At 43.4% G+C, this 15265-nt stretch overlaps 1 protein-coding gene across 4 annotated transcripts in view; it reads left to right on the forward strand.

The window, feature by feature from the left end:
* LOC140186225 (ral guanine nucleotide dissociation stimulator-like) overlaps positions 1–15265 on the forward strand; it is a 155614-nt gene that overhangs the window by 116393 nt on the left and 23956 nt on the right. For all 4 annotated transcript variants that reach the window (XM_072240223.1, XM_072240222.1, XM_072240221.1 and 1 more), the window contains exons 2-4: positions 12110–12220; positions 13554–13747; positions 14546–14617. In XM_072240223.1, coding sequence (XP_072096324.1) covers positions 12110–12220; positions 13554–13747; positions 14546–14617 — 377 coding nt within the window. The remainder of the gene's footprint in view (positions 1–12109; positions 12221–13553; positions 13748–14545; positions 14618–15265) is intronic.

Raw genomic sequence — 15265 nt, forward strand, 5'->3', positions numbered from 1 at the left:
CACCAGAGTGAAAGATTGCTTCTTTCCTTTGAGGCTCTTGCTTGTTATTCTCTGCCCTGAGAAGTTGGTCACCGGATTGAAATGGATTCGCTTCCCGCTTCCCACTTCCCAACAGTGGGGGCATAATCATCCAAATTCAGATTGCCTCCAGTGCCATGGGTGGGGTGGATAGGTATGTGTGCATGTATGGGGTAGTTGGAAGCCTGTGTGCATTCTTCGGCAGTCTAGTACCCCATCATGCTCACTGTTGAAACTCACCAATCAAGATTGGATAATTGAGGGTTTCGGGGAGTAGCTGTATGACCGAGTCATCAACTTGAGGAAGGAAGAAAATCCGGTAGTGCAAGAAGGAGGTGTTCTAAGAATACCACTTGTATTTAGTTATCAATTCATATTGTAGCCAGCAGCTTTGACATTATAGTTATTCTGAGATGGGGAACAAAGCAGAGAAGGTTCCCTTTATGTTGCTAAAAGTCTTTTAGATCGCTAGCTTTGAAAATGACCCTGTAACTTCTGAAAAATTTATTTCTTAGTATTAATAATGCTGTGTGACACACAAACACTCTGTCCTGATAGTGTACTCTGAACGTATTATCTTAAAAAAATTAGTTCAACACTTTGACAGCTACAGTTGAATATGATGTTAAAGGGCGACAGTGCTTTCTTACATTTCTGACTGTGTCCTGAGTCAAAAGTCCGACTTGCTGAATTTCTTGAGGTCCCCACTTTCGTGATGTGACCTTGAACGTGAATCAGAAATGCACGGAGAACCTCGGCTGACAAAAGGGGGATCAGCTCATTTTTTATATTCCAGTCTGTCCACCTCCTAGATTTCATTTTGACAAGAATTTTAAAACCAAATCATTAACTCAGTAATAAGGGTTGCCTTGTATCAGTGATAGCAGGAAATGTGATCTCAATAAAATCCTTCATTATCCAAATTGAACTTGGGAACAACTAGGTAACAAAGTTCATAACTTTGTGTCTCATTTGCAAGCATCCTTGAGTTGAAGTAGAAGGAAACATCCAGCAGGTCAGGCAGCAACAGTGGAAAGGGAACTACTTTCTGAAGATCTTACTTCAGAACTGAAACACTTAGGCAGAACCTGCGGAGCTAGGAATAGAATTAATGCTCAAACCTGAACAAGGATCTTTAACCTCAAATATTAACACTGCTTCCCCTTCCAAAGATGTAGCCTGATCTGAGCATTTCCAACATTTTTGCCTTTTATTTCAGACTTGTAGCATTAGCACATTGTTCAAGTTAGTTCTGGTGCAGTACTGTTGGAGTAGTGTATTGTTGTAGGTGATTTCTGGTTGGGTATGAAAGATCTTAAGATTATGTATTTTGACGAAGAGTAGCAGAGTTCTTTCTGCTGTCACTAAAATAATTGTTACGTGATTGCACGTTGGGAGCTTGCTGAGTGAAAATTGACACTGACTTTCTGCATCACACCGGGGCTCTGATCAGAAGTACGTCATGCTCTGTAAGGCTCTTTGGAACAGCCTTGCATAATAAAGGGTGTGTTTGATCTGCCAATTTCTCTTGCTTAGCCAACCAGTTATGATGACTGTGATGAAATGGAAGATGTGTGAAGGTCTTCCATTCTGGATAGAGTAGACCTGGAAGAGGACGTTTCCCATAGTGGGTGAATCTAGGACCAGAGGACACAGCCTCAGAATGAAGGGCATCTATTTAGAATAGAGATGAGGAGGAATTTCTTTAGCCAACTGGGAGTGGAGCTGTAAAATTAAGTGCTGCAGCCATCTGTGGCACAGTTATTGGGTATATTTAAAGTGGAGGTTGATAGGTTGAGAGAAGGCAGGAGATTGGGGTTGAGAGGGATAATAAATCAATCATGTTGGAATGGCTGAGCAGACTCAATGGGCCTAATGCAATCCTGCTCCTTTGTCTTATGATTGTATAGTCTGTTTATTGTTGAATGAATGAAGTAGGTCTTGGGTGTGGTCTGAATGATGCCTATTTTGGGTAAGTTCATCTCTGTGTTTCAGTAGCTAATTTGTGAATGGTAGATGGGTTAACAGGCGGTTTGGGTGAGTGAGAAGGAACGCAGTTGATCTTGGCGTCATTGGGCAATAGAGGGGAAGTGCGTGACGGGGTTTCTGTTTCTCTCTTGTTTTTTTTTAAACATTGAACTCATCTCCGGAGAAGCTCATAGTTGAAGGTGTGTCCATGTTCGGGTAGAGGATATCGCTCACATTCTGTCACCCTGCCCATTCTCCCGACCCAGGTTTGCACACACAACTTGGATAAAATCTCCAAGACAGCTGGCACCCCAGATAACCAGAGTTACACTTGTCAGTTGATCTGGTTGCAACTCCTTGTCTCTATGTGTGCAAGCATTCAGTATAATGATGTTGGAAAGGAGAACGTGTGGAAGTAAACGTATGAGGGAGCATTTCTGAGTAATGCTTTTCAATTTGAATTCAGTAAATATTTATTGTAACCATGGTACTTTATCTGGCATGGCCTCTACAGGTACTAAGAGATGGGGAGCTTTAGAAGGAGATCCAATAAAGCTCCAAAGGAAAATAAGTCCAAAGTTTCCTTTTCACTGGTGTGGGATTAAAGTCATCAAGTGTGCAATGTGTTTGTATGTGTGTTTGCACTGTGCTAAACTGCACCATGGATGGAAATTCTCACCACAGGAACACTTCCATAAATCTGAAAAAATTCAGTAAATATAATCACAGACAATTTTTTCCAGGAAAAAAAAATGGGACAGTGATCACAGCTGACATCCACACGAAAAAAACTCTTTTTGGTTGAGGGGAGAAAGTGCCCCAGGCTCGTTGGAGTGTGTTAGTATGACACTGGACAGACAAAGAACTGAGTTGCAACTCTGTGTCCATGTGTGCAAACATTCAGTGTGATGTTGTTGGAGAGGAGAATCCTGTAGTGTAATAATGACGTCAAACAATATATAGTCTCAATGCTCAATGTGGGAATGATGTGGCTTGTAGATAAAAATGTTGTAAACACGAGATTCTGCAGGTGCTGGAAGTCCAGAGCAATACACACACTTGCTGGAGGACAGTGCAGGTCAGGCAGCATCTATGGAGAAGAATAACCAGTCAACGTTTTGGGCCGAGACCCTTCATCAGGACTGTAAAGGAAGGGGAAAGAAGCCAGAGTAAGAAGGTGTGGGAGGGGTTGGAGCACAAGTTGGCAGGTGATAAGTGAGTGAAGGGGAATGAAGTGAGAAGCTGGGAGGTAATAGATGGAACAGATAAAGGGCTGGAGGAGGAATCTGATGGAGAATAGTGGACCATGAGAGAAAGGGGAGGAAAAGGTTCAGTAGAGGGAGGTGAGGAGAAGAGAAATGGTAAGGGGGGGGGGTGCCAGAATGGGGAATGGATAAAGAGATTACTGGAAGTTAGTGAACCTCAAACTCTGGAATCATAGGTTAGATTCCTGTTTTGTAGTCTCCAGGTATTCGGGCAACATTTATGTCCCAGCTGCACTTTGCGACAAACAGGATGCTCTGCTTCTGTCCCAAGAAGCCAGCTTTGTCTGATATGTTTAGTTGACTATCTGCTCATCCATAAACGACTTTCAAAGTCTGGAACTGGAAGTCATCTGAACCATTGCTGTTCTCATCCAAACTCCAGATGCATTAGGGGGTAAGGTCAGTGGATTTTGTTTACTGACCATCGCTCACAGCTCCCGTGACACTCCAGCAACATGGACTCTCTTCAGTGGTAATCATCAATGACTTGGTTTGCAAGATCAAAACCTGCTCTCTGCAATGTAACATCTGGTCCTACCAGCAATGTAGAACCATTCCAACGGTGTGTCACTCGCTTGGTACTGCACTGGGAAGGTTGTTCTGGATTATGCGCATAATCAGTTTATCCATTGACGTTTTTAGATTAACAACTGTCTCATTCTCCCAGCCCATGTTATGTGGGTATTTGTGGAGAAATCGGTTTTTGTCTAAGCATCTTTGTGGCACAAATGTCATTGTTTTACAGCGTGAAAGCCAATATATAAATGCAGTTTGTGGTTGGAGCTATCTTTGGGTTTAACCTAGATGCATTCTGAGCTAAACGTTGGGTAACATTTCTCAAAGTGGTGACAGCAGCTGCTGAGGGAGAACCAGTGTGATGTCACAGCAGGGAAACTCTAGCCACATGTGACTCAAGGGATTTTTTTTTTTAAAAGCTAGGTGAACTAACTGCAAGTTGGTCAGAGTTGGGGAGGACTGTATTTGCATTGCTCCATCAACTCACCATGAAACAATTTGCAGAAGTTCTGCGGTTGTGGGTTCTTCAGAATTTACCCAAACACGAGAGACTCAGCAGACCTTAAATTAGTAACCGCTCCCGTCTGAGTCATGGAAGATACATTTTGTGGAACTGTTCTAAAACTGGCTGACATTGTAAAAACACAGGCATCACAAAGCGTGATATGAAAGTGTAAGCTGAATAATTGGTCAGTTCCTTTTCTCACTTTCTACTAGAGATGTCCATAGGGGCTATTCCAAGCTCATTTCTTAAAAGGTGACCTACTTAAACTGAAACAAAAGTTAAAGTCCTGCACTTTCACTGCTTCTCATCAAAATGTCTCTCATTTTAATGTCAAACTTGTCCATTGTAAACCTAGCTTTCTTCACTCCCTCATCGATGGCTAGCCCGAACACCTTCCCTTTCTTGAGCCCTTTTAATAGAGTGCTTCAAACCTGTACCTTTGCCAAACTTTTGGCTATCTTTCCCAATAGCTTTTGTTCCTGGAGGTCAAATTTCTTGATAGTGTTTTGGTTTGGTTATGCATTGAAACTGTTAACATAAACACAGATGTTTAGTTTATATTGCGCTGTGTGCTATCTACAGGGCCTTGCAAAACAATCCTTTGTTCATATAAATGAGTATTACAATTAGGGATTTTGATCAATTTAACCGAGAATTTTTATTTGAGAATCACATGCTCCCTTTTTCACAGTAGAGCCCAAAAAACAGGGAAAATTGTAAAGTATGAAAAATAAAAAATCAAATACTGAAATGCTAGCAGTTCAAAAGTATTCATCTCCCTTTGCTCAGTACTTAGTTGAACCACCTCTCATAGCTGTTACAGCCAGTAATCTTTTAGTATAGGTCACTATTAGCTTTGCACAATGCTATGGAGCAAGATTTGCCCATTCCTCCTTGCAAAATTGCTCACGCGGTGCCTGGTTAGTTGGGGAGCAGTGGTGGACAGCAATCCTGAGGTATTTCCAGAAGTGTTCAGGTTAAGGTCAGGACTCTGACTGGGCTACTCAAGGACATCAATTTTCTTCATTTGAAGCCACACCATGGTTGCTCTGGCAGTGTGCTTTGGGTTGTTGTCCTGCTGAAAAGACAAACCTCCTCTCCAGTTTAAACTTCCTAGCAGAAACTAGCAGATTTTTATCCAGGATCTCTCTGTATTTAGCAGCATCCATCTTCCCATCAATCCTGACCAGATTAACCTCCACCATACATTACAGTAGGAATGGTGTTACCTGGCTAATGTGCAGTATTAGATTTGTGTGGCTGTAGTTTTATATTTTTTCACTTTTCCACAGTGGACTGCACTGAGCTCCAAGGTATATTCAGTGCCTTTGAGATGCTCTTGTACCCTGCCCCAGATTTGAGCTTCTCTGGTATCATTTCCCTGCTTGTTTTGAATGCTCTTTTGTCTTCATTTTGGTTTGGTCTGTTGAAAATTTACCACACTGTTGGACCTTACAGGGAGAGGGCGTATTTACTCTTATGAATTCATTGAAAACAGCTGATCCTCCAATTTTCTACATCAACAAATCAGGTGAATTGGTAAGGTGATGTACAGCAGGTTGCACATGAGGAAAGTTAGCGTAGTAATTGCAAAGGGGATGAATACTATTTCAGCCTTACAATTTGGCTTTTAATTTTTAGTAAATCATTGATAGGTTTTGTAATCCTTCTTTTGATTGGACATGATGCACAATGTTTTGTAGATTAGCTCAAAGATCCTACTTCAATCTATTTTAAATTTAGAAAATGAGACAGTAAAATGTGAAAATAGTTCTGAGGGCTGAATACTTTTCAAGGCTGTGTATCTGATGTATCCCAGAGCAATGATAAAGCAAATTTAGACTCTGGTGGCAATAGATGAGGGACACTGTGACCTTCAGCAGGTTTGGGTTTTCCTTCAGTGGGAAAAAAAAAACTGCAGATGCCAAAATTCTGAAATAAATGCTGGAAGTACTCAGCAGCTCAGGCAGCATCCGAGAAGAGAGGACAGTCATATTTTAGATTGACCTTTTCATGTTATTTAAGGGTTTCTTTTCAAGATGACGCGCGTACCGCAGTCAAGTCAAAATAAGGGAAGGATTTTTTCTGCTAATGCCTGACACAGATTCATCTCAGTGCTTGGAACGCAAGGGTGAAACCGTGCTTGACTCCATTGGACCCCAGTGGAGTCATGTTCAGTCCTGGGTGCTGCTCTTCACAAAGATAACATGGCCTTCAGAGTGCACCAGGATAGCTCTGTGGCTTAAAGGGTTAAACTCCGAGATCCAGATGCATATATTTGGCTTGTACTCCCTTAGAAGGTGGACAGCAACAAGCAAACAGCTTGTGTGTTGTAAGGAGTTGTTTGGAAATTTTAAATATGTTTATTTTATACAATGCAGTAAACTGCAACAGTACAATTGCTGCTTTATCGAAAGTAACATCTGCTTCTTCCCCCACCAAGCAAATAAAACAAAAAAAACCATTGGCTGTTTCATCATGAGATTGAGCAGTTTTCTTTTCAACAGGAAGTTAAAACAAAGCCATATCTAGTTACTTGTTTTGATCTTCAGTAGTTGGAGCTGGAATTGGAACCTCAAAACTGCACCTGCATAGGGTCATCAGGCCAGACAGAGGACCTGGGAATGGGAAGTGGAATCATCTCATTATCCCAACTGCTTTTTTTGATCAATGGATATGATGCTGGGTCAAATGTAGAATCTCACACTGTAGAAGCAGGTTCTTCCACCCCTCTGACTTGTGATGATTCATTGACAGAGCCACCTAATTAGTCCAAATGTTTCCCTTTTCCGTGTAAATTACATCACTCCAGATAGTTATCTAATTCCTTCATGGAGCTTAAGAGTAAATTTATTCTCAAAGTAACCATACACCACCGAGATTCATTGTCTTGTGGCCATTCACAGTCGAAGGAAGAAATACAACAGAATTGTTGAAAAATCACATACAAGCAAAATATGCACAAACAACTAATGAGCAAAAGATGACAAACTGTGCAAATACAAAAATAAATAATACCCAGAACATGAGCTGTAGAGTCCTTGAAAATGAGTGCATAGGTTGTGGAGGCAGTTCGGAGCTGAGATGAGTGAAGTTATCCACACTGGTTCAGGAGTCTGATGGTTGAAGGGTAATGATTGCTTCTATTACCCTTTCAGGAGGTATAGTCAAGGTCATATGAGCTCAAGGCAAATAACTATGGTTGCTTTGCCAATGTGATATTTAATAGCAATAGCTGGTTAGGTGTTTATGGATCCAAAGGTTTCCCGGAGGCAAACAGAATAAGGGAGTTTTTTCTTGATTCCTTCCTTGGGTTAAGACGGAACGTTTATCTCATTCCTGATTGCGGTAAGCATTGGGCACAGAATGCCTGCCCTGTCTGCACATGCAATAGTCGTTGAACTTTGAACGTGAAGCACCTGCAGCAGTGTTGATATTGCAAATTAATGCAGTCTACAGTATGTGGTTCACCTCCTGCATAAATCCAGTTCTGGTTTTGTTATATACCTCCCAGAGATTGCATGGTAAGCTTTTTATTGTGTTGGGACAAAGCCAAACTAAAAAAGACATTGGTCTCAATACTGCATGGACGCTGTAATTCTCAAGGAACCAGTCTCTTTAATTATTGACAGATTTCACGCACAACCTCCATTTTAATTAGAAGTTGGTCAGAACACTGATCGTAAGAGGTCACACCCTCACCAGGCTCTATCTGTGGATAGATCATTTCCACAAGGTAACATTAAGCACGGCACATGTATATATTTGCCTTCTGTAACACAATGAATCATCTCAGGAACAACTTCTTGGAGACATTTTTTAGTTAGAGGTGCACGGCCCAGCAGCCCCCAATAACCCAAACTTGACCCTAACCTAGAACAAGAGGAAATCTGCCAATGCTGGAAATCCAAACGACACACACAAAATGCTGGAGGAACTCAGCAGGCCAGGCAGCATCTATGGAAAAGAGTACAGTCGACATTTCACACTGAGACCCTTCAGCAGGACTGGAGAAAAGGCTGAGGAGTAGATTTAAAAGGTAGGGGGGAGGGGAGAGAGAAACACATGGAGATAGGTGAAACCGGGAGGAGGAGGGATGAAGTAAAGAGCTGGGAAGTTGATTGATGAAAGAGATACAGGGCTGGAGAAGAGAGAGTCTGATAGGTGCGGATAGGAGGCCATGGAAGAAAGAAAAAGGGGGGCAAACCCCCCTTCTCCAGCCCTTTATCTCTTTCATTAATCAACTTCCCAGCTATTCATCCCTCCCCCTCCCACTTCACCTATCACCTGTTTTTTCTCTCTCCCTTCTCCACCTTTTAAATCTACTCATCTTTTTTCACTCCAGTCCTACCGCAGGGTCTCGCCCCGAAAAGTCGGCTGTACCTTTTTCCATAGATGCTGCCTGGCCTGCTGAGTTCCTCCAGCATTTTGTGTGTGTGTTGCTTAACCCTAATCTAATCATGCGACTATCTACAATGACCAGTTCACCCACCAGGTACGTCTTTGAACAGTGCGAGGAAACTGGAACACCCAGAGAAAACCCACACATGCCATGTTACCAAACAAAATTGAACCTGGGCAACATGAGGGAGTTTGGGATAAATTATCACAAAGCAGTGAATTTTAAGGAGTTTCAAAAGTAGAAAGGAGAGTCGGAGGCTAGGGGAAGGTAAAGTCTGTTGTGCCTCAGAGGTATGCAGTCTAGAAATAGGCTCTTTGGCCCATTGAGTCCATGTTGACTATAAATACATTAAACTTCTGTTATTCTTTCTAAATTCCTGACAGCTTCTCTCTAGATTCTACCACGTATTACATGCTAGTGGGAATTTACAGCGGCAGGTTAACTTGCTAACTCAGAAGGTGAGGCTGCCAGTGATGGAGCGGAGAAACTCAGTGGAGTTTACAATGCCAACCTGAGGGGGCTTCTAAGACCTCTGAAGTTCTCTTGCAGTCCAGTTCCACTTGTGGCAGAAAGTAATATTTTGTCCTCCAATCAATTATTAATTTTAGGCAGTGAATGGAAATTGCTCTCAACCCAAGCCCAGCAAAGCAAGGATCTTAATGATTAATTGAGTGCATGCGTAAGAGAGCACCCACTGAGGGGGAAGCCATGCGCACAATAATGGGTTGTTAATATTTGACGAGTATTCACTCCTTTGCTTCCAGCACCTTCCAGGCTTGATTCAGGCACGTGACAGTAAACTCCGTGTTCAGCTCTAACAACAATCAAGCAGTCCTTTGCCGTCCAGGACTTAGCAATCATTTGATTGGGACTCCCATCAACCACCCTAATCATTAATGCCCTCCACATTCAGTTCAGTAACTTGATGGTGTCCTCCAAACCTGCAGTCTCTACATCCCCGGGGTGCAGGTAGAAGGGCCCACAGTAATGTGGTAACTGAGCTATGGGGCAGGCAGTAACCCCGATTTAGCATGGATAAAACAGCAGAAAAGTTCTCTGGCTGTGTTAAGGATTATCTCTAAATTTGACCTTTGCACCACAGATGTTGAGAGTCGCACAACTTTTTACTTCCCTGGAATAAATTTCATAACAGCCTAAATGGGAAAATTGATCATTTGATATAACAAAGCAGGTGGAATGTGAGTTGCCTTTTGAAGGGTCATCTTTGGATTCTTAGCTGGTCCCTTTTTAATGCAACCAGGTGCATGAAATGCGAGATGAGAGAGTAATTCATTATAGTTTATTTGAATAGGTTTCGGTACCCATTGATTGGCACCGGCATGTTGGTCACAGCTCCGTTCCCGCTGTTTGATGATGATACCTCAGGATTGGGTCCTCCTGAGAGCTGAGCACCCTTTGATTTGGTGTGGGTTTGAGGAAACAATGAGTCTCCTGGGACGAGGTCTCCAAAAAAACGGAGCAGTCTGTATCCAAGGGTTGCAAATGGCTCACTCTGAAGACTAGATGTGCTGCAGAAGCACTGGAGGGTTGTCTGTGCAGAGCACCAGTGGGTAAGGTCACCTCCCCCACATTGAGGAAAAGGAAAGTTCCGGTGTCGCTGTTTCATGATAAAATGCTTGCTGTATGACTAACTGATTACATGGAAGTGTCAGAGTCAAGTGGATTGTGTGATTCAACCTCCGGACGTTGGCCACTTTTCCTCTCACTGGTATATTGCTTCATGGTGGGCCCTCGAGTGCCATCCAGATAGCTAGTCTGTCAGTAGACTTTGTATTGTGAAAACCTGTCAGTAATTGCCAGTCCTGAGATCACCCTTTTCTCTGCAATCACCGTAACAAGTACTTGACTGAGATCTGCTCATTGTGTCCTAACATTGAACCAGCACTGAGGAATTATCCTCTATACTGAGGACATGAAATGTCAGTAGGTCCAACCCAATTATGGAACAGCCCTCTCTGCCATTTTAAAGCCGTTGCCAGAGCAACTAATTTGCTTGGGCCAATTTTTATCAGTTTCTTCAGTATCCTTTTGAAATTTCAAGAAGGTCACTTCTTTCAGCGGCATATTATAGATGAGATGTCAATCTCAATTTGTCTGCAACAGCAGGCTTTTAATGGGTTGTCCAGAGAAATATTGTGCTTATATCACCATGGCAATAGCCTCTGTACTTTCCCATGGCTGCCTCTCTGTTTGTTAATATTTAGGACGAGTCAAACTGCAGGCGACACGCTAATTATCCAGAAATCACTTTACTAAGCCAGTGGGAGAGGTGATGCTGAACACAATTGTTATGGAGGTTTTTATTTACCGGCTGTCTTTGTTACTGCCCCTTCCTTTTCTAAACTGGTGCATAGAACAAACTGTCAGACTGCAGTTTTCATTGTTAGCCACACTGACGTTGCTGCAGTACTCCTAGTTTTTCCTGAAAGTTCTAGGCCCGGATGCTAGCACAACGTTCAGTACCGCGGTCACCCACCTTGTTGCTGTTCCACAGACTAGCGTGGTGGTCGTCCGTCATGTCCGACGATAACAGGAAACCTGTGCAGGAGAGTTGTGAAAGTGGAAAAGCCATTGCACTGGGGCAGTTCCACTCTCCCAACCTCGGACGTCCAGGTCCAGGGTTATGAACAAGTTAGGTCCAATCTGGTTGCAGTGGATGACCATGACGTCTTCTGTGCCTTGTCATGCCCTTCGCCCTCCGTGGAACGTCACAGTACCGCCTTCCTAGCCGTTGGACCTTGCTGCAGATCTCATCCACCTAGTCTGCCAGAGCTGACAGGCGTACCCCTATCTCATCGAGGTATGAGGCCACCAGCTACTCTCACCTGGTTTAGCCCACCTATCAAAGCGGTGTATTGGGGTGCACCAAGAATCTCCTTGAGAATATCCAGTATTGTCTCAATGTCTTTCTGTGCTATTGAAAAGCCTGAGAGATAGATGGCTGTGAATTTTTAACCAAGGTGCCACTAATTTACCTTTAACTCAAGTTGAGAGTAGGTATTAAATCCTGTGGTGTTGATTCGAGGTCCAGTTTCAGAAAACGGCTCTCTCCAAGATGTTCAGAGCAAGGCACTAAGTAGAAAAATAGCTTGGCACAAATCTAACTGAGCTGCCTGGGTCTTGAGGGCCACCGTGTCCCAGTATTGGTCCGCACTCTGTCCCGTTAACAGGTACACAGTCCACCTGGGGCTTAGCAGACTTAAAAACGAAATATGTGCAGGTGCTGGAAATCTGAAATGAAAATGGAACTCAGCAGATTGAGTAGCCTGTCCAAAGAGCTTATCAACCTGAAATGCTGCATCTGCTGATACTGCCTGAGCCGCCGTGTGTTTGTAACCCGCTCTGTTTTTACTTACATGAGCAGATCCATTGGCTATTTGAGGCACCGTACTCACAGGTTACTTTCATTTACAGAGCACAGCGCAGGAGATCGGCGAGGAGACGGAAGATGGCGCCATCTATACGATAACGCTGAGGAGAGTGCAGGTGCACCACACGGCGAGCAAAGGACAGCGATGGCTCGGGGTAAGCAGTAATCCGACACATCAGTGCCCGAATTCCTACACCGCCAGGGGCACACTCCTCCATTCCGCTCAGTACCTTCTCAAGGCTGCTGTTAACCCCTTTTTGAAATAAGTCATCATTAACAATAAAATCATCAAGAATAATGTTCTGAGCCATCATTAAGGTTAAAGCTGTGGAAAGAAAAGGAATATATTTGCATATCTAAAACAAGAGAAAATCTGCCGATGTTGGAAATCCAAGCAACACACACAAAATACTGGAGGAACTCAGCAGGTCAGAGGCAGCATTTATGGAAAAGAGCGATAGATTTTTGCATATCTATCACACATTTCATAACCTCTGGGCATCCCACAGCATCCAACTACAATTGAGTAATTTTGAAGCCAGGGCAACTGGTGTGTATAGGAAACACAGCAGCTGGCTCTGGATTTTAGGTGTAGGCTGAAGAGTGATGGTCCCCACTTTCTGTGCAGTGTTATGAATTCCTTCATGCTCACCCGAGCAGGGAGCTGGGGCCCTGGTACAACATGGGGATTGGCAGCCATGTACCATTCAGGGGTGGGGTGGGGGCAGAGATTGATGTGGACCCACAGCTCCTGGCGTTCCTGAGCATGCACGTTCCCATCCACGCCCGTCTTTCTTCCCACATCCTAAGGATATGCAGGTAGATTAATTGGTTACTGTAAACGAGTATAAATTACTGAATTAATGATGCGTGGATGGGCATGTCTGTGAGTGAGTAAGGACTGGGATCAGGAGTAATGGATTGTTGACATTGCAGGGCTGAAGAGGAAGGGGGCTGAAACGGCAACTGTTTATTTTTCTCCGTAGATGCTGCCTGACTTGCTGAATTCCTCCTGGCGTTTTGTCAATGCTGCTTATTTTCATGTTGTTTGTCAGGCTTTCGTGTTGCCTTGTGTGGAAGTTTACAGTGTACAAGTTGGCAGGCGCGTTCTGGCATTGCGATAATGGCTACACACCACAGGCACTGGCGCAGCGTGAGACGCCCTTTTCCCTTACCACTGACCCATCTGAGCCGAGCTCTGCCTGAACAGTCACTGGCTCGTGTTACTCAGCCCCTCCCTTAATAACTTTGCCTGAGTCATCGAGGGAGCTGTATTTCAGGTTTTAATGGTGTGTTGCTGTTGTTAGCGGAGTACCAAGCAGCAAAGAATAACAAGTTTACGTTGCCCTAACCTAAACAATATCCACAGCAGTGATAACTGAGGTCTCAATTTGCTTTACAGAGCTAGGAAGTCCCGTCCACAGTCTAATGCTTCTCACCCCGGCAGCTTTGCAGGCCAACATGACATGCCCGTCCTCTTCTCAACAGGTGGAGAGTGAGTCTGCCATGAACCTGTATGAAACGTGCAAAGTGCGAACCATCAAGGCCGGGACCCTGGAGAAACTTGTGGAATATCTGGTATCGGCCTTTAAAGGCAATGACTCCACCTACGTCACCATCTTCCTCTGCACCTACCGGGCCTTTGCATCAACCAAGCAAGTGTTGGACCTACTGCTCAACAGGTAACTGCAGTGACAAGTGGTTGGAGCCATTGAACAGGCTGAGGTTCTATTCATTGGAACCGGGAGGCTGGGGGTGGTGACCCGATAGAAGCTTTTAAGCTGCATAAAGACTTGATTGGTTCAATGTAAAGGATGTCTTTCTGCGTGAAAAAGACCAGACATCGAGGGCCCTAAATGTAAGCAGGAAATAACAGGAAAGCTCCTCTCCCATGGAGTAAATTTGATTTGGAACTCACTGTTATGAGTTGTAGCTGAAGCAAGTTCTTCATATGCAGTGAGGAGAAAGCAAAAGGTGTCGCAGGTTAATATGAGGAAAGGTGTGGAGCCCCAGTGTGAGTAGCACTGCCATATTTTTTTCATTGACAGATTCCATCAAGCTTTTCTTTGGCAAAAAGAAAACTAACAAAAGACTCACTGGTGGGGTACAGGTGCCCTTTGGTATCCTTGAAGTGAAGAAGGTTGAATAAGAGGCCAGTGTTTTCATTCTGATAGTCTTAGTAACTCTACTAAAGCTGAAACCTGGCTTTTTTGCATGGCAAAAGGCTATTTGGATGCTGAAAGTGTACCCCAGACTGAGTGATTTACCATTTGCCCTAGTCCAGCTAATCCAGATGAGACCTCTAGCCAAATTCTGCAACCCCTTGGGATCTGAATTGTACATCACCACACTGACCCAGCAGAGAGTTACAGATCAAATCTGATGAAGAAGACATTCTACCCAGACCTTAAAGCTTTCAAATCCTTCTCTCTCCCATAATCCTAACTCATTTGTTACAATCTCACTCATTTTTCTCACAGGTACGGAAACTTGCACCAAATGAATGGAGACGTTTCCAAGCTTACACCAGATGACAGGGTGGAACTGAAAAAGTAAGGTCTTTTGGTGCCTCTTACTGCATTGTGTTCTCACTGATTAATACATACCCGGATTGCGGAGAAATGTGCTTGCTAAAACATGTTGTATTCCTATGACAAGGATGCTGACAATTTTTTTTAAATTTCGCCATTTTATTTTCGTTGCTCTACACAATTGAGAGTGCTGAGGGGATTTCCATCTATATGGTGTAGGCTGCAAGTTCTCAGGAAGCCATTTTTATCTCATTGACCTTTGCTGATTAATAAAAGTAAACAGATGCTCTTAAGACTGGGGAACAAAAGCATTTTCTCTGGTGGTATTTAGCCATGAATTTAATGCTAGAGAAATTACTTGTTGAAAAGGACAAAGTAAATTAGCTTGCTTTTTTTTTTATCCTGTGCGCGTTCTGCTTGGCTACCCATGAGTGTTTACGTTATTTATTCATCGGATGTGGGCATCATTGCCAGCATTTTTTCCACATCTCTCATTGCCCCTGAACCAAGAGACCTGTTCTGCTATTAGAATGTAATTGAGAGTAAGCCTCTTTAGTGGGTTAGAGTCGGGCATGGCTTCATGGCAACATTTATTCCACTTGAAGGACGTCAGTGAATCAGTTCGATTTTTACTTTATTGCTTTTATTATTTTAACTTTATGATTATTG

The sequence above is a fragment of the Mobula birostris genome, chromosome 22, assembly GCF_030028105.1.
Source record: "Mobula birostris isolate sMobBir1 chromosome 22, sMobBir1.hap1, whole genome shotgun sequence".
Lineage (NCBI taxonomy): Eukaryota > Metazoa > Chordata > Chondrichthyes > Myliobatiformes > Myliobatidae > Mobula > Mobula birostris.